Here is a 23,480-nt window from a genome sequence, read left to right as displayed (position 1 = left end):
GACGGGGTTTCATCATATTGGCCAGGCTGGTCTCAAACTCCTGACCTCATGATCCACCTACCTCAGCCTCCCAAAGTGCTGGGATTATAGGCGTGAGCCACCACGCCTGGCCCCCACTGGGCTTTCTGCCTCATTTTCTTTGGTTTCCCTTTTAGCTTCATAACCATTTATTTTATAGATTGAATTGCTAATATAAACATTATAATTATTGGGATTTTGCAACGACACAGCTATTGAGGAAAACTGAACATTAGATAAAATAATTTTAAATGAAGAAATTAGTTCTGATGTGTGGAGTTCCATTTTTATTGAATGGACTTTTTAAACAAGTGATTTTTCTCAAGAAGTCAGCTGCACTGACTTAAGCCTGATTAAAAAGTGCTCTTCTCAGCCTGGGTGACGTGGCAAAACCCTGTCTCTATCAAAAATACAAAAAATTAGGTGGGAGTGGAGGCATGCACCTGTGGTCCCAGCTACTTAGTGGGCCGAGAGGATTGCTTGAGCCGAGATCGAGCCACTACGCTCTGGCCTGGACAACAGAGCAAGACCTATCTCAAAAACAAAAACACTTCTCACACATTAATTAGGTGACTTCACTCTGGCCCTCAACCTCCTCCTCTATTGCACAATAGTGATAACAGTACCTCCTTCAGGTTGTTGTGCAAATGAATGGAGATAATCATAGTGTGGTAATACCTAGCCCAGCCCCTGAACACCCACTGGAGTCACAAATAAAAATAAATGTTAAATGGGTGGTTATTTTTAATTATCTCATACACTGTGTGAACTTTCTTGCCAAAGCATTTTAAAAGCAGGGTCCCTACATCCCATTTACTTCTTAGACAATAAATATGGTTTACTTTTTTCCTAAGATGATGTTTTGAATTATAAAAGAGGGGGTTCATTTATATTTTGTTTATAAATCAAATAAAGCTATGTTTAAACGTAATGATTTACTGTATTTTTTTTTCTCCGTATATCATCAAGGCTTTTTTCATAGGGACATGAAACCAGAAAACTTGCTTTGTATGGGCCCAGAGCTTGTGAAAATTGCTGATTTTGGACTTGCAAGAGAATTAAGGTCACAGCCACCATACACTGATTATGTCTCTACCAGATGGTGAGTAGGGGTTATGCAGCCCTCCTGAGGCATAAGCCTATGGTGAAATTTTCCTACGATGGATTGTTACATATTTCTGGAAGTTCCATATTGAATATTTAAAACATAGAATTGAATTTTATATTCTTTAAAGAAAGTGAAGGATTGGTTTATTGCTATTCTGATCACTGAAAAAAAAGGAAAAAGAATTTCATTTATTCACTCATTCATTCATTCAACAAATATTTATTGAACACCTACTATGTGCCAAACATCATTTTAGGCACAGAGAACACAGCAGTGAAATAAAAAAAGAAAAGAAAAATCTCTGCCTTATGCTGCTTACATGACAGCCAATAAACAGATAAACAAGTTAAAAATATTATGGATCACCAACAGAAAGACATATACGTGTTCACCAGAAGACATGAATCCTCTCAACTGCACGCCACCCAAACGTCCATGAGCAGTAGCATCGTATACTCACCCAGTGGAATGCTTTGCAACAATGAGAACGAAGGGTCTATGACTGCATGCAGCAATGTGGACGAATCTTAGACAATGTTGAGATCAAGAGCCCAAACAGAAAAAGAGCACATACCATATGATTTCATTTATGCAAAGTACAAAAACAGAGAAAACTAATCTGTGCCATGGAAGTCAGGATAGCAAGCAGTGCCATGGGGTGGGGATGTGTGTAGTGCCTGGACTAGTGCACAAGGGGCCTTCTGGGTGCTGATAGCATGTCTTTCTTTTTTTTTTTGAGATGGAGTTTCGCTCTCTTGCCCAGGCTGGAGTGCAATGGCGTGATCTCGGCTCACTGCAACCTCTGCCTCCCGGTTTCAAGTGATTCTCCTGCCTCAGCCTCCCAAGTAGCTGGGATTACAGGCACCCATCACCATGCCCAGCTAATTTTTGTATTTTTAGTAGAGACGCGGTTTCACCATGTTAGCCAGGCTGGTCTCAAATTCCTGACCTCCGGTGATCCGCCCACCTTGGCCTCCTATGCATAGTGCTGGGATTACAGGCGTGAGCCACCGGGCCCGGCCGATAACATGTCTTTCTTGATCTGGGTGCTGGGTCCGTGGATGTGTTGTATTTGTGAAAATTCATCAAGCTCTACTCTTACAACACATGCCTCTGCCTGTGTGAATATTATACTCCAGTGAAAACAAGAACATATGTGTATCAGGCTGGGCATGGTGGCTCACGCCTGTAATCCCAGCACTTTGGGAGGCCGACGTGGGGGATCACTTGAGACCAGGAGTTCGAGACCAGCCTGGCCAACATGGCTAAACCCCGTTTCTACTAAAAATACAAAATTAGCCGGGTGTGGTGTCACGCGCCTTGGTGCCAGTTACTTGGGAGGCTGAAGCATGAGAATCACTTGAACCTCGGGGGCAGAGGTTGCAGTGAGCCAAGATTGCACCACTGAACTCCAGCCTGGGCAACAGAGCAAGACTCTTTCTCAAAAAAAAAAAAAAAAAAAAAAAAGGAATATACGTGTATCAGATGTTGATACATTATTATAAAGAAAAATAAAATAGGAAAGGGGGCAGGGAGTTGGGGGAGATGGGGAGAGAAAGGAATGTTACATGGAGGGTCTGACTGAGAGTAGCCCTGATGGAGATGCCAGGGCCAGCAGGATTTTTTTTAGGCAGAGTAAAAGCCTTGAGACAGGTGCATGCCACACGTGAATTCTGCACAGCGCAGAATGAATAAGGAGGGCAGTTGTAGGAAACAAGGGCAGGGTTTGTAGAGTGGCCAGAAATGATAGTGACTTGGACCTGCTGGCCATGCAGGTAGTGAGAAGTGTGGAATTCTGGGTATGTTTTCTAATGAATCAGATGTGGGGGCTGAAAGAAAGGAGTCCGTGTCTTAGTGTGTTTTGTGTTGCTGTAAAGGAACACTTGAGGCTGGGAAGTCGGTAAAGAAAGGAGGTTTATTTGGCTTCCGGTTCTGCAGGCTGTACAAGAAGCATGGCACTGGCATCCGCTTGGCTTCTGATGCGGGTTTTTATGCTGCATCAAAACATGGTGGAGAAGGTCAGGCCGGGCGTGGTGGCTCACACCTGAATCCCTGCACTGTGGGAGGCCAGGGCGGGTGGATCACCTGAGGTCAGGAGTTCGAGACCAGCCTGGCCAACATGGTGAAACCCAGTCTCTACTAAAAATACAAAAATTAGGCCGGGCACAGTGGCTCACACCTGTAATCCCAGCACTTTGGGAATCCGAGGCAGGTGGATCACGAGATCAGGAGATCAAGACCATTTTGGCTAACACAGTGAAACCCCGTCTCTACTAAAAATACAAAAAAAAAAAAAAAATTAGACGGGTGTGGTGGCGGGCACCTGTAGTCCCAGCTACTTGGGAGGCTGAGGCAGGAGAATGGCGTTAACCTGGGAGGCGGAGCTTGCAGTGAGCGAAGATCGCGCCACTGCACTCCAGCCTGGGTGACAGAGCAAGACTCTGTCTCAAAAACAAAAAACAAAAACAAAAAAAATTAGCCAGGCATGGTGGCACATACTTGTAACTTGGGAGGCTGAGGCAGGAGAATCACTTGAACCCGGGAGGTGGAGGTTGCAGTGACCCGATATCGCGCCATTGCACTCCAGCCTGGGCAACAAGAGCAAAACTCCGTCTCAAAAAAAAAAAAAAAGATGGCGGGGTGAAGGTCAAAGGGGAAATGGGCACGTGCGAGAAGGGAACAAACAAGAGGAGGAAGCTTGCCGTGGAGCAACCCACTCTCTCAGGAACTAATTTCATCTTGCCTGAAAAAGAACTCATTCACTACGTGAGAACAGCACCAAGCCTTTCATGAGGAATCCGCCCTGGTTACCTGCGAATGTGACCTTATTTTGAAATAGGGTCTTTGCAAATGTAATCAGACTAAGATGAGGTCAGACCACAGCCTGGCTGGTCTTAATCCAATAAGACTGATGTCCTTATAAGAAGAAGGCAGACAGAGAGATGGAAGAGGGAAGACACGTGAAGGCACCTTGGGAGAAAGCAGTGTGATGTACACTTTAAATGGATCAACTGTATATTATGTGAATTATATATCAATAAAACTTGTAAAAATATTCGTCAAAGTATAGTAAGTTCTCACTTAACATCATCAATAGGTTCTTGGAAAGTTTCACTTTAAGTGAAACAACATATGATGAAACCAATTCGACCATAGGCTAATTAAAATAAACAATTTTATGGCACGTTTCTGGTCACAAAAACATCACCAAACTTCTTTTTTTTTTTCCTGTCACCCAGGCTGTAGTGCAGTGGCATGATCTCGGCTCACTGCAACCTCTGCCTCCCGGATTCAAGTGATTCTCCTGCCTCAGCCTCTCGAGTAGCTGAGCTTACAGACGCCCACCACTACACCCAGCTAAGTTTTTGTATTTTTAGTAGAGACGGGGTTTCACCATGTTGGCCAGGCCGGTCTCGAACTCCTGACCTCATGATTCACCCGCCTTGGTCTCCCAAAGTGCTGGAATTACAGGTGTGAGCCACTGTGCCTGGCCACCAAACTTCTAAATAGTGACCAAAACACTAATATTGAACATTGAAATACATGTAAGCTATACATACATTTGAGAAACATTAATAAAAACAAGGAAGATAATTATTCACCCAGTTATTCTAGTTCAGGGTCACAGGTGGCAACAGCGTGTCCTGGAAGCTGGGGGTGCAAGATGAGCACCAACCATGGATGGGACAGCCTCCCATGGCAGCACGCCCCCTCCCTACCCCCCCGACACACACATGCACACACTCATCCTGGGGCCACACAGGCACCCCAGTTCACCTGACATGCACATATCTGGGATATGGGAGGAAGCTGGAGTCCTGGAGAAAACTTGTAGACTTGGGGAGAATGTGCAAACCCCACACATTGGCCCAGCCAGAAATGCCTTTCTTTTTTTTTCTTTCTCATCAACATTACAATGAAACAGCATTGAGCAAAAACAACAGTGAACAAAACTAGTTTATTTGAGGGCTTGCAGTATTCTCAATGAAAGCAAAGACAGTATGCCAAACATTTGGACTGAAATATTTACACATTTTGGTTGGAAAAAAAGAGAATTGAGAGTGTCTTCCATTTAGCAGACTTTGTGTTGGACTCACCAGCTCACTTTGCTCTTGTAAATTGAGTATTTTTCTCAATTAAAAATATTGTTAGGCTGGGTGCAGTGGCTCATGCCTGTAATCTCAGCACTTCGGGAGGCTGAGGCAGGCTGATCACCTGAGGTCAGGAGTTCGAGACCAGCCTGGCCAACATGGGGAAACCCCATCTCTACTAAAAATACAAAAATTAGCTGGGCATGGTGGTGTGCCCCTGTAATCCCCGCTGCTCAGGAGGCTGAGGCAGGAGAATCACTTGAACCCAAGAGGCAGAGGTTGCAGTGAGCCAGGACTGCGCCATTGCACTCCAGCCTGGGCAACAAGAGCAAAACTCCACTCAATAAATATAGTTGACTACAGAAGAGGAGTCAGTTGAGGATATCAGTACTTTCAAACTGATAAAAAAAACTCCACTACTCAGGATATAATCCTTGTTCATCTTTTGTTTTCTGTGCTTCCTTGTGAATAGATGCTGAATATAATGCTTTGTAACATAGTTTTTCTACTTTTTTTCTTAATATATCAGATGGCACTTATTTCCATATCTATTCAGTTGAGTTCCTGTCTTAGGCTTGATGGACATTTCATAGACATTTGTCTCCAGCCCCACTCATTGTCTGTGATCAGGGAACATGTGTTGTGTCCTATTATCCCCAGAACATTGTACAAATGCCTGACACACAGATGGAACGGGGTCTGAATACCTGTTCCTTGATGGAAATGCATGACCACACAGCGTAGAATGCTACTGCCCATCCACCTTTGAAATTGCAATCAAAATTACCTCTTTTGTTCTCTATTTTCATAGGTATCGTGCCCCTGAAGTTTTACTGAGATCTTCAGTTTATAGTTCTCCCATTGATGTGTGGGCTGTTGGAAGTATCATGGCTGAACTCTATATGTTAAGGCCACTTTTCCCAGGGACAAGTGAGGTCGATGAAATCTTTAAAATTTGCCAAGTTTTAGGGACTCCCAAAAAAGTAAGTACTCTTGTCCCTAAGTTGCTATAACTTTTGATTATTTCTATCTTGCTACTTTGCTTTTAATTTTATAATTTTGATTATTTACAACTTTTGCCTAGATATCTGATATTTTCAGTTTGAAATAGGCTCATACTTTAATGATTAATTTTCTTATAATTCTTTTTTTTTTTTTTTTTTTGAGATGGAGTCTTGCTCTGTTGCCCAGGTTGGGTGCAGTGGCTCAATCTCAGCTCACTGCAACCTCCACCTCCCAGGTTTAAGCAATTCTCACGCCTCGGCCTCCCAAGTAGCTGGGATTACAGGTGTGCACCACCACGCCTGGTCAATTTTTCTACTGTTAGTAGAGAGGAGATTTCACCATGTTGGCCAGGCTGGTCTTGAACTCTTGAGCTCAAGCAATATGCGATCTGCCCACCTCAGCCTCCCAAAGTGCTGGGATTACTTGGTGTGAGCCACCGCGCCCGGCTGTAATCCTTATTTTTTTAATCGGAGTGGGTTAAGGATTGCAAGAAGCCAGAATCCCACCAGCTGAAGAAAAACAGGTGCTTGCCTTTCCTTAAGAACTTCAGGAAAAATTCTGTGTGTTTAGAGTGTAACTTGGGGGTGATGCCCAGCTGACACTGTACAGACAGCCTTGCTTGAGCTCTTTCCTGCTCATTCTGTGGCTGGCCATTGGCATCACCTGTTAACCCCTGGTGTCTCAAACCTTGTTTTTTCTTAACCGTTTCTTGTTTCCTTTTTTATATCTCCCCTGTGGATATTTGACTTCTTGAACTGAGTGCTTTTCAATTAACTATATTTCATCTACACCTTTCTTTCTGAAATGTGCTTTGTAAGTGTGTATATAATGACATCCTCATTAGTGTGTGCCTTGTAGTTAACATTACACAAGTAAATGTAGATATTAAAGCTTTAATGTAATTGTCATTTCCCAGATATGTGCATTTTTAACATTGGACGCAATGGGTAATATACACGACAAGGATCTTTGTTCGCAGTCAGCCTCTTTGTAAAGCACTTTTCCTTATTTGTTCAGAGTTAACCCAGATATCATCACAGCAACATCACCATCAGGATCTAAAACCAGACAAGAGCTTAATATGGCGAAATTTATAAAGGCGGGCATGGTGGCTCATGCCTGTAGTCCCAGCACTTTGGGAAGCCCAGGCAGGAGGATCACTTGAGCCCAGGAGTTCAAGACCAGCCTGGGCAACATAGTGAAACCCCGTCTCCACAAAAAAAAATTAGCCAGGTGTGATGGTGCACACCTGTAGTCCCAGCTACTCAGGAGGCTGAGGTAGGAGGATCTTTTGAGCCCGGGAGGGTGAGGCTGTAGTGAGCCATGATTGCTCCACTGCACTCCAGCCTGGATAACAGAGCCAGATCCTGTCTCAAAAAAAAAAAAAAAAAAAAAAAAGCTATAAAAGTGCTTTTCGCATTGTTTCCTAACTCTCAGCTTAATGTTCTTTCTATACTGTCGTAGCACTAAATTGTAGACGTGGTCTGGTATTTCATTTTCATGTTTATATGGATCAACATGAAAATGTTCAAACATAAATGATGTTTATATTACTGCTGTGTTTTTTAAATGGATTACTAAAAACAATTTGTTTTGCCCTCCCCACCTGCACTTATATATTCCTGAAACAGAGTGACTGGCCAGAAGGGTACCAGCTGGCATCCTCTATGAACTTCCGTTTTCCCCAGTGTGTTCCTATAAACTTAAAAACTCTTATTCCCAATGCCAGTAATGAAGCTATTCAGCTCATGACCGAAATGTTGAATTGGGATCCAAAGAAACGACCAACAGCAAGCCAGGTAAGAGGAGTCTTCCTGTTAGACCTTTAAAAATGTTTAGGTTTTGTAATATCAGGGATGTTTTCATTTACAAAGGCAGGTCTATTCTCAACCAGGATTTTACTAAGAGAATTAAACACAAAGTCCTAGGCATCCAGCATATGTAATAAATTAATTTCTAGGCATATAATATCATTGGGAGAAATGCAGAAATAGCCACACCAATGATTTTCTGAGTTTTGTGGTTCAAATGAAGAACCCTGAGGTTGCAACAAGGAATCAATCTGCAATGATAAAAATTCAGACCTGCGACAGACTAGTTATGAAGGAATCTGTCATGGAAGCAAAAAGGCATCTCATGAATCATTCCACATAGTAGACTTTCCTATGCTGCCTTTACAGTTTAGGGGTGGGATTCTGGTTCACTTTATACAACAGTATCATCCCTTGCTGGGACTGGAGTGTGCAGCCTCTGGCTGCCACAAGAGGGCAGCATTGTGGCACCCAGGCTTTGTTCCTTTGTGACTACACCTGACATATCTACAGATGTATTCCAAGTCTAGGGCCTTTAAACCCAGTGCTTTTGTCTGCAAGGCTTCAATAAAAAGGCAATAATAAGCTTTATTGTATTCTCATCATTTAAATATAAATTCCATGTGAAAATTACAAAAATTTATTTTGCTTTTTTTAAAATTAATCTTGAGAAAATGTTTTCTAAATGTCATCTGGAAGAACAAATGGGAAAGGATAGTCGAGACATGTTAAAACAAGAATAAGGAATTAGAGAGCGGTGATAGGGATGGACAGCTTGCCCCATCAGATATTAAAGTAATCTTTAAATTGATGATGGTAACAGTGGAAGTACTGGCATAAGAATTGACAAATAGCTGAATGTTGCAGAACATATGAGTCAGCACAAGGTAAACAAACGTGGCATCACAAAGAGGGGAGGACGGCTCAGTGGGTGATACTGGGAAAATTCATTAGCTCTTAGGGAAAAAAATAAATTGAGGTCCTTACTGCTCACCATACTTTACAACTCACAGAAGGGTTACATTTTGTTGTTGTTGTTGTTGAGATGGAGTTTCACTCTTGTTGCCCAGGCTGGAGTGCAATGGCATGATCTCGGCTCACCGCAACCTCTGCCTCCTGGGTTCAAGCGATTCTCCCACCCTCAGCCTCCCGAGTAGCTGAGATTACAGGCATGCGCCACCACGCCTGGCTCATTTTGTATTTTTAGTAGAGACAGGGTTTCTCCATGTTGGTGAGGCTGGTCTCGACCTCCCGACCTCAGGTGATCTGCCCTCCTTGGCCTCCCAAAGTGCTGGGATTACAGGTGTGAGCCACCACGCCTGACCAGGATTACATTTTCAAAGTGTAAAAAAAAAAGCACCCTAAACTGTTAGAAACAAAAGGAAAACATACATGTGTATTTGATCTCAAGGTGAAAAAAACACGGGTATAAAAATAATAGAAGAAACCACAAAAGGAAGATTCAAACAATTTGATTACATAAAAAGTAAAATTTTTCTCTATGTAAAAATCTTAAAATGGAAAGATCAGACAGAGAAAATTATTTTTAATTCTTAATATAATACTCCTACAGAAACACAAGAAAAATATTGAAATGTGTATGTGTATTTTCTTTTTTTTTTTGAGATGGAGTTTCTGTTGCCCAGGCTGGAGTGTAGTGGCATGATCTCAACTCACTGCAACCTCCGCCTCCTGGGTTCAGGTGATTCTCCTGCCTCAGCCTCCCGAGTTGCTGGGATTGCAGGTGCCCGCCACCACGCTTGGCTTATTTTTGTATTTTTGTAGAGACAGAGGGGTTTTTTTGTTTAGTTTTTTTTTGGTTTTGTTTTTGAAACGGAGTCTTGCTCCATCGCCCAGGCTGGAGTGCAGTAGCGTGATCTCAGTTCACTACATCCTCTGCCTCCCAGGTTCAAGCAATTCTTCTGTCTCAGCCTCCCTAGTAGCTGGGACTACAGGTGCCTGCCACCACACCTGGCTAATTTTTGTATTTTTAGTAGAGATGGGGTTTCACCTTGTTGGTCAGGCTGATCTTGAACTCCTGACCTTAGGTGATCCACCCACCTTGGCCTCCCTAAGTTCTGGGATTACAGGAATGAGCCACTGTGCCTGGCCAGAGACGGAGTTTTACCATGTTGGCCAGGCTGCTGTTGATCTCCTGACCTCAGGTGATCTGCCTGCCTTGGCCTCCCAAAGTGCTGGGATTACAGGCATGAACCACCGTGCCCAGCCGTTTAAGTGTATTTTCTAATTTTTCTTTTTAAAAATTTTTTGAAAGTTTTGTTTCTTTAAAGATGGGGTCTTACTATGTTGTCCTGAGTGGTCTCAAACTCCTGGTTTCGTGCAATTCTCCTGCCTTGACCTCCCAAAGTGCTGAAATAATATAGGCGTGAGCCACCACACCTGGCCCATATTTTCTAATTTTTCTAAACATTCATTACCTTCATAATAAAGACATAATAAGTTTTTCAAATGTATTTTAAAAAGAAAATTAGTAATGGGACATGAAAAAGAAACACAGGAAAAGAAATAGATTACCAAAAATATTTTTTAAATGTTCAGTCTTTGTTTACTATTATAAAATGCAAGTAGAAATGAGATACCGTTTTTCATTTATCTCTCTTAGTAAGAGAAAGTAATTTTGTAGTATATAAAAAGAGCCTTGAAGACAATCAGAAATTATGCTCAAAGATGTTCAATTCCAATAGAAAACTGTACATTGAAAGTTAATCAAAATGTTTCCAACCATGTGCGGTGGCTCTGCAGTGCCGCATACCTGTAATCCCAGCACTTTCCGAGGCGGGCGGATCACTTGAGGTCAGGAGTTTGAGATCAGCCTGGCCAACGTGGCAGAACCCCATCTCCACTAAAAATACAAAAAATTAGCTAGGCATGGTGACACACACCTGTAATCTCAGCTACTCGGGAGGCTGAGGCAGGAGGATAGCTTGAACCCAGGAGGCAGAGGTTGCAATGAGCCAAGATCGTGCCACTGCACTCCAGCCTGGGTGACAGAGTGAGACTCTGTCTCAAAAATAAATAAATAAATAAATAAATAAATAAATAATGTTTCTAAACTTAGGTTATGTGCATCTTTAATTTGGAATATACTGCCAGCATTAACAGTGAATTTGTAAAATAAAATTTTTAAACAATTTGGGAGAAATCTCATGCTAAAATACTATTATACAAATAATATGATTTTGTTTTTGAAAAATATATTTTATATGATGAGAAAAAATACCGAAAAGTATAAAAAATGTTAGTCTTGGTTGTCTCTGGGTGTTAAAGTTTTATTTTTGTCTTGAGAACTCTATACGTTTCTCATTCTCTACAATGATCACTGCTTCCCTTAGTAAATAGGAAAAAATAAATGCTATTAATTTTTAAAGTTTTCCCTCTTCTTGAAGGATAGTAACTGGTATCTTAAAGTATCTTAAAAGGGAAGAGTTGGCCGGGCACAGTGGCTCATACCTGTAATCCTAGCACTTTGGGAGGCCAAGGTGGGCGGATCACGAGGTCAGGAGCTTGAGACTGGCCTGACCAACATGGTGAAACCCTGTCTCTATTAAAAATACAAAAATTAGCTGGGCATGGTGGCGTGTGCCTGTAATCCCAGCTACTCGGGAGGCTGAGGCAGGAGAATTGCTTGAACCCAGGAGGCGGATGCAGTGAGCCAAGATCGTGCCACTGCACCCCAGTCTGGGCGACAGAGTGAGACTCCATCTCAAAAAAAAAAAAAAAAAAAAAAAGGGAAGAGTTGTTATAAATAAAGCCTTGAAATTACAAAACACATCCTCAAAGTTTCCAGCTCCAAAATATGCATCATTAATTTAGGAATATTGACATACTAATTACTTAATGTGACTTAATTCAGAATTTGAGTACCTTCAGTGTGCTAGGCATTGAAGTATTCAAATTATGTATATTTGTGTATTCCACTGAGAATGCAAGTAACCCTTAACAAACTCTTTCTTGTGCTCTGTTTCACAGCCCTGCTTTTTAGTGGAAGTGGAAAGACCTAATTAGGGAGAGAGGTTGGTTAAGTTGTAGAATATGAAGACCATTTAAAGTACCAAGTTGCCTTCTGTTCCTCTAAAAACTGCCCTTACACATGGGAGGAGTTAACTGTTGGTCAGGGCTATGTTCCCACCTATGTGGGGACTGGCTAAAGACAGGAGGTTCAGGGGAACAGAGCTTGACCATCTTAAGGAACCCATCCCCCCAAAAATGACCAGCTACTTTGCCCAGGTATTTGATGCCAATAAGGGAATTTTTCCATAGCTGAGCTACACAGGCTTTAGACATTCTGTAGAATATTTTTTCGGTTTTAGCCTTACTGACATTGTGAACCAGATAACTCTTTGCTGTGGGGTGCTATTGTGTGCATTATGGGATACTTAGCAATGTCCCTGGCCCTCTAGACACTAGACACTAGTAGCATCCCCCAACCCCTGTCATTATAATAAGAAATGTCTCCAGACATTGCCAGATATCTCCCAAGGGGCAAACTTGCCTCCATTTGGGAAGCACTGCTCTTAGATGGTGCCACCCATATACCAGGGGGTCCTTTCCCTCTCATGCAAGCAGTCAGGTGACTGATCTAGATAAAACTCAAACAGTGATCATTTTTCATAATATTTTTATATTTTCTTCCCATAAATGTCTTCTCTTTGCTGGTATACCGATGAAATAAACTTCAACAGTATGTGTTTGTTGGCCCCTCTTTAGATTTTTTTTTTATTACTAGTAGGTATATTGTTGTACTCAGGCTGAGAGTAACCCGGAATTTTATATACAGCTCTGGTTAATCATTTCAAATAATCTATATGGAAGATTTTCTTAATTCAATTTTTAATGTCTTTGAATGTACTCTAAACCATTATTGGTGTGTAGTATTTTAGCTTGAAGTAATCACATTAATTTAGCCAATGTCTATAAATTACATTTTATTTTCACTAACAAATCTTTAAATAAATAGAACAGCTGTTTTGCTTAGATGTTATAATAACAAGTGAGCTTTCTATTTTTTCCTACTAGTACTTTTTTTTTTTTTTTTTTTTTGAGGTGGAGTCTCGCTGTGTTGCCTAGGTTGAAGTGCAGTGGCACAATCTTGGCTCATGACAATCTCCTCCTCCCAGGTTCAGGCGATCCTCATGCCTCACCCTCCCGTATAACTGGGGTTACAGGCACCCACCAACATGCCTGGCTAATTTTTGTATTTTTAGTAGAGACTGGGTTTCACCATGTTGGTCGGGCTGGTCTTGAACTCCTGACCGCAAGTGATCCTCCCACCTCATCCTCCCAAAGTGCTAGGATTATAGGCGTGAGCCACCATGCCCAGCCACTTTTAATTTTTTAATGCAATTTATTTCTCAAATCACTTTTTTCTGGTTATCTTTTAAAAGAGGCACTGTATAGGGAATGATGGCTGCTTTCTAAATCTTTGAAGCTCATGTGGGCTAATGATAAATGCCTCGCACAGGGCCAATCATAGTTTATGTGCAATACGTTTAGGTGGAACTGTTTTCCATTTGTTGTTTTCTCTGTGTTTTTATAGGCATTGAAACACTCATATTTTCAAGTTGGTCAGGTATTAGGCCCTTCGTCAAATCATCTGGAATCAAAACAGTCTTTAAATAAGCAGCTGCAACCATTAGAATCAAAGCCATCTTTAGTTGAGGTAGAGCCTAAGCCTCTGCCGGATATAATTGATCAGGCTGTTGGACAACCCCAGCCAAAAACTAGCCAGCAGCCACTGCAGCCCATTCAGCCGCCACAGAACCTGAGCGTCCAGCAACCTCCAAAGCAACAGAGTCAGGAGAAACCGCCACAAACGCTATTCCCGAGCATCGTCAAAAACATGCCAACTGTGAGTAGCCAATCATGACGCTTGCAATGAAATAGTTTGACTCGTGCAATTAAGATTTTTTTTCGAGGCATTTCTAATAATGTTGGAAAAGATATAAAAGATTTTTCTTTGTTAAAGACCCTGAGTCCTCTGGTTGGAGCTTGACACGAGATCACTTAAAATTCTAATATGGTTTATAAAAAGAAAAACTTTCAGGATAAAAGTAACCAAGTTTACATGCTACAGTCTTCAGTCTTTTTTCTTTTTCTTTTTTTGAGACGGAGGTTAGCTCTTGTTGCCTAGGCTGGAGTGCAGTGGCACAACCTTAGCTCACTGCGATCTCTGACTCCTGGGTTCAAGCGATTCTCCTGCCTCAGCCTCCCAAGTAGCTGGGATTACAGACGCCCACCACCACGCCTGGATAATTTTTTGTATTTTTAGTAGAGATGGGGTTTCACCATGTTGTCCAGGCTGGTCTTGAATTCCTGACTGCAAGTGATCCACCCGCCTTGGCCTCCCAAAGTTCTGGGATTACAGGCGTGAGCCACTGCACCTGGGCTTTTCTTTTTTTTTTTTCTTGAGACGGAGTTTCACTCTATTTGCCCAGGCTGGAGTGCAATGGCACGATCTCGGCTCACTGCAACCTCCACCTCCCAGGTTCAAGCAGTTCTCTTGCTTCAGCTTCCTGAGTGGCTGGGATTATAGGCACCCACCACCACACCCAGCTAATTTTTGTATTTTTAGTGGAGACCTTGTTGGCCAGGCTGGTCTTGAACTCCTGACCTCAGGTGATCCACCCATCTCGGCCTCCCAAAGTGCTGGGATTACAGGCGTGAGCCACCAAGCCCAGCCTAAAGTTCTTTCAATGCAGAAGAATTCAAAGAAAGAATTTAAAAGAATTGGGTACTCCAGAGTACTGATCCTAAATCTTAAGAATTTTTAACAGTACTTTCATTTTACAGTGTTCTTAAATGCTAAGGAACATGGAGAGAATGGGTTTTTATTTATTATTATTATTATTATTATTATTTTGAGACAGAGTTTTGCTCTTGTTGCCCAGGCTGGAGTGCAATGGCGCGATCTCGGCTCACCACAACCTCCACCTCCCGGGTTCAAGCAATTCTCCTGCCTCAGCCTCCTGAGTAGCTGGGATTACAGGCATGTGCCACCACGCCCAGCTAATTTTGTATTTTTAATAGAGATGGGGTTTCTCCATGTTGGTCAGGCTGGTCTTGAACTCCTGACCTCAGGTGATCCACCCTCCTTGGCCTCCCAAAGTGCTCGGATTACAGGCTTGAGCCACCGCACCTGGCCAGAATAGGTTTTTAAAGTGTCAGGCATAGTATAAAACTTTTTCTTCCATCTTTTGTTCAGCTCCGGGAGCTCTTCAGTTGCTGTAGTATTTTAGCTGTCCCACTGGGTATACACTCCCAAATGTGTTTGCATTATGGCATTTTAGGATGGAAATCGGTCTTATACAGCACTGTATCTATTTCCTTCCAGTCCCCAACTGCCCCACCAACCTAGATAAGCAAGGCCTCCTCGTCCCCCAATAGCACTAATCACATTCTAAAATACTGTTAATTACTTCTTATGTTTATTGTTTATTTGTCTCTTCCTCTGGAATGCAGCAAGCTCAGTGAGGTCAGGAATGTTTGTCTGTTTATCAGTACAGCCTCAGTACCCCGACCAGTGCCTGCCACATGGTAGAGTCTCAGTAAATATTTGTTCAGTGAATGAAGGAATGAATAATTGCCCACATGACTTGTAAACCACCTCTGGGGTCCTGGGGAGTCCACTTTTATCTTTGGAACAGTTCTGAATATTAGAAAGTTCTTCCTTAATACTGGGTAAAATCTAGTTTTCTAGCTTTTAATGAAGGCTAATCACTTTTCTAGAAAGGCAGCCTTTTGGATATTTGAAAATAGCCCTTATATTATCTGCCGTTTTCTCTAGAGAAACTTCTCCAATTCCCTTAAGGGCTCTGCATATAACACCATTCACCAGTGACTGATAACTCTCAGTTCCTATTATGAATGTGTCTTTAAGTCCCCTCTCATCTTGCTTTCCACTTAGAATGAGGCTGCCAGAGCTAGAGGCAGACAGCAGGCAGGGAATATAGAGCAGGGCGAATCACCTCCGACATTCTAAACCATATGTGCACTCGTGCCACCAATGATGACAGTCCTCCCCATGACCCCTTGGAAGATGCATCAATTGTTGACTCATATTGTGAGGGAAGGAAAGGAAGTTAATATTTATTGAGTAGCTTCCAAGTGCCGTGCATATGCTAGGGACGCTGTGTGCATTCTCTAAGTTAAAGAGAATAACCTAGCCCCCAGCCCCGCCACACACACATACATTTTTATATAGGTGAGTTCCAGAGCTGGGATTAAGTATTGTGTCAACTAAAATTTCTAAGTATACCTGTTTTTTCATAAATGCTTCTCCTAAATTGCATATTCTGTACCTCTGACTTGTGTATTTCATCTCTAGGATTCAAAAAGTTGCAAGACCTTTTACCTCTCCAATTTCTAATTATTTTTGAATCTGTATTTTTTTCTTCTCAGTTTACCCATTCTGCCCAGCTTGTTGCCAGCTATGTATTTGTTTAGTTGTCTGTTTTGCTCCTGAATCTTCATGATGAATAGAACGACCATGAGATCTTGGGCAGGCTACTAGAACCTTCCTCTAGATTGACGTTGATCCATTTGTTAGTACTGTTGGTCAAGTTCTTCAACTATGTGCTGATCCCCTTTGCTGCCTTCACCCACTGGGCTGAAGTCCACATACACTACATTGAATGAATTCATTGTTTGCCTTTTATGAAAAAGTGTGGTCTATATGAGCTATCACTGTTTTTCCTTAGTGCTCACAAACATCCCCTTTAATAATTGATTTTAGAATCTTTGCCCTCATCCTCTACCAAACTTACTGATGTGGAGTTTGCAAAAATAAATCTTCTACTTTATTAAAAGTATTATATTTGCCCCTTTCCAGTCTTCTCAGCCATACCAGATTCTTGGATATCACTGATATTGTTCAGCAGTGTTCAGCATCAGTACCCTAAAATACAATTCAACAGAAGGGAGGCTCAAACTCAGCTAAGGGTAACCTTTTATTAACCCTACTCATCTGGAGCTTAACATTTTTTTATTCTCTTTATTCTGGAGATTGTTGTGCCTGGCAGAGAAAGTAATAGTGTAGAGAAGCTGGCAAATACTGCTTTTTGTTATCATCCATCACTATCACTGTAACACCATCAGCTTCAAGCAATAGCATGTCCATTCTTTAAGCATCTCCCTGCACCCAACATAGCTGTATTTTCTGAAAATTTTCCATGCTGTCTTCCCTAGTTTTGAGTTGCCTTTTGGATTTTTCTGTTCATGTGCCCCCAAACCACTTTCTGTAAATTTGTATAAAACCAATTCATTGTGTGCTCTGAGCCAGGACTTCTTTCCCATTCCTTATTTCTGTTAATGATGCCTCCATTCTGTGACAGTCAGACTCATACTTCCGTCTCTGTTTCCGTTAGGATTACATTCAGGGACTTATGACAAAAACTCGACCACTGTGGCTTAAACAATAGGGATTGTTGTTCTCAGATAACAAGAAATCGGGTGGTGGGTAGCTGGAGCTCATGAAGCTTGCAGAGGAGGCAGGCTGCTGCTGGCTTCCCGCTCCACCACCCTGAGCAGGTGGCTTTCATTCCTGTGGCCACAGGATGACTGGTGTTCCTTTGGATGTCGTGTCTGCATTCAAGGAGGGGGAAGAGTAAAAGATGCTGGCACATGCCAGCCTTAGTGTCCTTCTCATTAAGGCTGTCCCCACTTAAGGAGGACACTAAGGCTTTGAGAAGTTAAGTGACTTGCCCAAAGAGACATAGCCAAGTCTCAGGTTTCCAGATCCTTCCTGTCAATGAAGAGTCAACTCAGATCCTAAATATTCAAGTCTCTCACCAACCTAGTTCACAGAGATCTCTCCTCTGAACACCTATCATATTTTTGGCATGTACCGCCCATTTTTGTTCATGCTTTTAAATGTGTATATATGTTATGCCCTTACGTGTATGGAACGCTCCTTGAGAATGGGGACTGTTAGTGTCTTACATAGATAGTAGCTTGTGCATGAAAGGCATTCAGTACATGATTAAAGATTATGATGACTGATTTTCCATCACAGAAGCCAAATGGCACACTGAGTCATAAAAGTGGTAGGAGGCGTTGGGGTCAGACTATCTTCAAGTCTGGAGATAGCTGGGAAGAGTTGGAGGACTATGATTTCGGAGCCTCCCATTCCAAGAAGCCAAGCATGGGTGTTTTTAAAGAAAAAAGGAAAAAAGATTCTCCATTTCGGTAAGATTTCAAATTCCTCAGAAAAATATTTTTGCCATGCATTAACTTTATTTTACTCATTAAATATAAATGCATGTAGACCCTAAAAGAAGAAAAGTTTGCTTAACAGGCCAGGCGCAGTGGCTCAGGCCTGTAATCCCAGCACTTTGGGAGGCCGAGGCGGGTTGATCTCTTGAGGCCAGGAGTTTGAAACTAGCCTGGCTGACATGGTGAAACCCCGTCTCTACTAAAAATACAAAAATTAGCTGGGTGTGGTGGTGTGCACCTGTAATCCCAGCTACTCGGGAAGCCGAGACATGAGAATTTCTTGAACCTGGGAGGTGAATGTTGCAGTGAGCCAAGATTGTGCCATTGCATTCCAGCCTGCGTAACAAAGTGAGACTCTGTCTCAAAAAAAAAAAAAAAAGAAAAAGAAAAAAATTTGCTTAATATTGGTGCCTTCCACAAAACACAAATCTTTCCACATACTTCTGAAAAGGTAAGAATCTTCTCACAGTAACAATTCTCAGTATTAACAGATGAGTGGGGTGTGTGTGTCTGTGTGTGTGTGTAGAGAGTGTGTCAGTCCGTTTTTGCATTGCTATAAAGAATGTGTTGGCCCATGGTTCTGCAGGTTGTACAGGAAGCATAGTGCCAGCATGTGCTTCTGGTGAGGGCTTTTGGAAACTTAGAATAATGGCAGAAGGTGGCAGAGGATCCAGCCTGTCACATGGCAAGAGAGGGAGCAAGAGAGAGAGGGAGGAGGTCCCAGACTCTTTTAAATGATCAAGTCTTGTGTGAACTCAGAGTGAGAACTCACTCGTTACCGCAAGGATAGTACCAAGCCATTTCAGAGGGATCTGCTCCCATGGTCCAAACACCTCCCGCCAGGCCCCACCTCAAAACTGGGGATTACATTTCAACATGAGATTTAGAGAGGACAGATGTCCAAAAGGTATCAGAGGGGATCTTGTTCCATTTTTACGATGCTCTTGTGAATGACAATCATTATTCCCATTTGAAATTGACATGCCTCGTTGCAGGAAGTAGAGCACCACGTGCCAAGTTAACAGCTTCTTCTGATGGTGTTAAGATTTCACTATCTGCCTCCTCGCTATTCTAAACTTTTTTCAATTATTTTCTGAGCCTTTTCTGGAAGTTTAATATCTCTAGCAGTTTCTTTCCTTTTTATAAGTGAGGTCATCCTTAGTGCATTATTCAGCTTTGAAGTTAGGATGGGTTAAGTTTTGGTGAATATTTTGGAAAGATACTTTCTTTTTTTTCTTTTCCTCTTTGAAACAGAAGAATAGAAAGAACAAGTGTGTTATGAGTCAGGAAAACTTATACAGTAGCTATTTGGCATGACATAGTATGGAAGTCTTCACTTTGGAGCACGAGGAACCTCTAAGGAGTACATATGCTTGGATAATTATTTTTTTTGCTTGGATAACTCTTATGCAATCCGTTTCCAGGTCTTCACATTCCATAGGTACTCTTTCCTAAAAATACATGAACTGGAGGAAAAGCCCACTCAAGTCCTCTTCCACTTTAGCAAGAAAGTCACACCTCTCATTTATTTCAACTCTTACATGGCATAGGGTTACTAAATAAAGGGACAAATCAGGAAACTGGCTTTCTCTTGGTTCTTGTCTTACAGAAATCGGGTACAGTAGTCCCCTGAATCTGCAGTTTCACCTTCCATGGTTTCATTTACCTGCAGTACAGTGCAATAAGATATTTTGGGCTGGGTGCGGAGGCTCAATGCCTGTAATCCCAGCACTTTGGGAGGCTGAGGTAGGTGGATCACCTGAGTTCAGGAGATTGAGACCAGCCTGGCCAACATGGTGAAACCTCGTCTTTACTAAAAATACAAAAATTAGCTGGGTGTGGTGGCGGGCGCCTGTAATCCCAGCTATGCAGGAGGCTGAGGCAGGAGAAACTTGAACCCAGGAGGCAGAGGTTGTGGTGAGCCGAGATCGCGCCACTGCACTCCAGCCTGAGTGAGAGTGAGACTCCGTCTCAAAAAAAAAAAAAAGATATTTTTGAGAGCACTTTCACGTAACTTTTATTACAATATATTGTTTTAATTGTTCTATTTTAGTATTAGTTATTAATGTTAATCTCTTGCTGTGCCCAACTTATAAATTAAACTTCCTCATAGGTGTCTATGCACATACATATAGGAAAAGATGGGCTGTATAGGGTTTGGTACTATCTGTGGTTTCAGGCATCCTCTGGGGGTCTTAGAACATATCCCCCACACATAATGGGGGCTACTGTATTTTAGCCCATGTTGGAAAGCATGGTGATTTGGAAACACTGAAGCACCAGGCGTTAGTGATGTGTATTCTTTCAAATATACTAAAATGCTCTGTTTCCTCTTTGAAACAGAAGAATAGGAAGAACAGTTGTGTTATGAGTCAGGAAAACTTATCCAGGAGCTCTTTGGCATGGTATAGTATGGAAGTCTTCACTTTGGGGCACGAGGAATCTCTAAGGAGTGCATATGCTTGGATAATTCTTTTTTTTTTTTTTTTTTTTCTTTTTTGCTTGGATAACTCTTAGGCAATCCGTTTCCAGGTCTTCACATTCCATAGGTACTCTTTCCTAATCTGTGTGTTTAATCCATGTGTTTTCAAAACACATGGATTAAAATTTCACTTATTTTTTTGAGGATCAGAGTGTATTATGGATAAGGTAGTTAAAATTTATTTTATCAAGCCATACCATGAAATACTCCAATTGCAGTCAATCCTCACAGTATTTCATCTTATAAAATACTGTTTCTATCTGCTGTTAACAAGAAATAAGGAACAAATTTATGATGAAAAATTATAGATGTCTATTTAAAGATGTGCAGGGAGTTACATAATATAAAAAACAATTATTTGGGTCTAGGAACAGAAGAGTTTGAAGACCACTGATGTAGTATATAGGAGACTTGAAACATTTTTTTTCTTTTTTTTCTTTTTGAGATGGAATGTCGCTTCATTGCCCAGGCTGGAGTGCAGTGATGTGATCTCGGCTCACTGCAACCTCTGCCTCCAGGGTTCAAGCAGTTCTCCTGCCTCAGTCTCCTTAGTAGCTCAGATTGTCACAGGCGTGTGCCACCACGCCTGGCTAATTTTTTGTATTTTTAATAGAGACAGTGTTTCACCATGTTGGCCAGGCTGGTCTTGAACTCCTGACCTCAGGTGATCCACCTGCCTCGGCCTCCCAAAATGTTGGGATTACAGGCATGAGCCACCGCGCCTGGCGACTTGAAAACATTTTTTAAAACCCATGTCATTCTGATTTCAGCTAAATTTTATTCATAATTATTTATAATTATTCATAATTTATTCATAAATTTTAGTCATATATTTTTGAGGATGGTAGAGGTTTGAATCAAAACCTATAGTTAAGATCAAGATTGTGGCTGTTCATGGTGGCTTACACTTATAAACCTAGCACTTTAGGAGGCCGAGGTAGGTGGGTTGCTTGAGCTTAGGAGTTTGAGACCAGCCTGGGCAATACGGCAAAACTCCATCTCTACAAAAAAATACAAAAATTAGCCAGATGCGGTAGCCCACACCTGTAGTTCAAGCTACTCAGGAGGCTGAGGTGAGAGGATTGCTTGAGCTTGGAAGGCCGAGCCACTGCACCCCACCCTGGGCAACAGAGCGAGACACTGTCTAAAAAAATCAAAAAAAGATCAAGGTTGTAGTCTATATACCTGTTTCTAGCAAGGGAACAATTAGTAAATTTCTTCAACATCAATTATCCCTTTTCTCTTGAAATTCTTCAGAAAAACTGTATGACAGTGAATTTTTCATGTGGGTATTTCTTCTACATTTTTTTTTTTTTTTTGAGACGGAGTCTCGCTCTGTCACCCAGGCTGGAGTGCAGTGGCGCCATCTCAGCTCACTGCAAGCTCCACCTCCTGGGTTCACGCCATTCTCCTGCCTCAGCCTCCCGAGTAGCTGGGACTGCAGGTGCCCACCACCGCACTTGGCTAATTTTTTGTATTTTTTTTAGTAGAGACAGGGTTTCACCATGTTAGCCAGGATGGTCTTGATCTCCCGACCTCGTGATCCACCTGCCTCAGCCTCCCAAAGTGCTGGGATTACAGGCGTGAGCCACCGCGCCCAGCCATTTCTTCTACATTTTTATTTTTTGGTATCTTTCAATGGTCCTGTACAATTCTAGGCATATGGTTATTATTATGATCATCATTATTATTAATATACTACCATCTGTTAAGCTCCTGCCTAAACTTTATAATTTTCATACTTCAGTAAAAATATCTGCAGAGTAGGATGCTGAGACTCGGATAGGCTGGGTTTCTTGCCCAAGATCAGGTGAGGATTAATTCAAATCCAGGTCTTTCTCTCTTCTACCCCACACTGCTTCTTTAGCAATAGGAGCTGAATTGGTGAATTGGTGGATTTGTGAATAGGAGGTGAATTGGCGAATTAGTGGAGTGGTGAATAGGAGGTGAATTGGTGAATTAGTGGATTGGTGAATAGGAGGTGAATTGGTGAATTGAACAGACCCTGCCATCCCCTGCTTGGTCTCTCAGGCAGCCAGGGCCTCCCCATAAAGAATACAGAGTACCAAATACTAACATGTATACCTTTTATTTAATGGTTGTCTTATTTTTTTAATTATTATTATTATTGAGATGGAGCTTTGCTCTTGTTGCCCAGGCTGAGTGCAATGGTGCGATCTTGGCTCACTGCAACCTCTGCCTCCCGGGTTCAAGTGATCCTCCTGTCTCAGCCTCCCAAGTACCTGGGATTACAGGTGGCCGCCACCATGCCCAGCTAATTTTTTTATTTTTAGTAGAGACAGGGTTTCACCATGTTGGCCAGGCTGGTCTCAAATTCCTGACCTCAGGTGATCCACCTGCCTTGGCCTCTCAAAGTGCTAGAATTATAGGCGTGAGCCACTGCACCCGGCCTGGTTGTCTTCTTAAAAGTGAACAAAAAGCAAGATATTTATATTTAGATTTATACTTGTATTTATATTCAGTAGATGTTTACTAAATACCTAGTTGGAATTAGGCGTCTCCTCAACTCATCAAATATATGGCAACAGAAATAAGACCTCCAGAGGACTATAACACATGACAAGTGTGTGCATTTAGTGCCACTAGTGACAGCTGCAGGGAGCTCTGGGAGTTCTGTCTATGGGCAGAGATCCCTCTGATGAGGACAGAAAAGTCTTTTTAGAGTGAGTAGTTTTGGGAATGGGTAGAATTTCAGTTAGTGATATAACAGCAGT

General features: G+C 42.0%; 2 protein-coding genes across 11 annotated transcripts in view; one reads left to right on the top strand and one right to left on the bottom strand.

Moving 5' to 3' along the window:
* The window catches only part of MAK (male germ cell associated kinase), an 88,795-nt gene that overhangs the window by 36,246 nt on the left and 29,069 nt on the right, over positions 1–23,480 (top strand). For all 9 annotated transcript variants that reach the window (XM_055113173.2, XM_003827548.6, XM_055113174.2 and 6 more), the window contains 5 exons: positions 988–1,120; positions 6,029–6,200; positions 7,854–8,021; positions 13,591–13,902; positions 18,064–18,236. In XM_055113173.2, the coding sequence (XP_054969148.2) occupies positions 988–1,120; positions 6,029–6,200; positions 7,854–8,021; positions 13,591–13,902; positions 18,064–18,236 (958 nt within the window). The remainder of the gene's footprint in view (positions 1–987; positions 1,121–6,028; positions 6,201–7,853; positions 8,022–13,590; positions 13,903–18,063; positions 18,237–23,480) is intronic.
* Positions 1–23,480, bottom strand: part of SYCP2L (synaptonemal complex protein 2 like) — a 203,740-nt gene that overhangs the window by 164,731 nt on the left and 15,529 nt on the right. The window lies entirely within an intron of this gene.

This window comes from Pan paniscus, chromosome 5, assembly GCF_029289425.2.
Source record: "Pan paniscus chromosome 5, NHGRI_mPanPan1-v2.0_pri, whole genome shotgun sequence".
NCBI lineage: Eukaryota > Metazoa > Chordata > Mammalia > Primates > Hominidae > Pan > Pan paniscus.
Note: the sequence above shows the minus strand (reverse complement) of the source record. Positions and strands in the feature narration are given on the sequence as shown.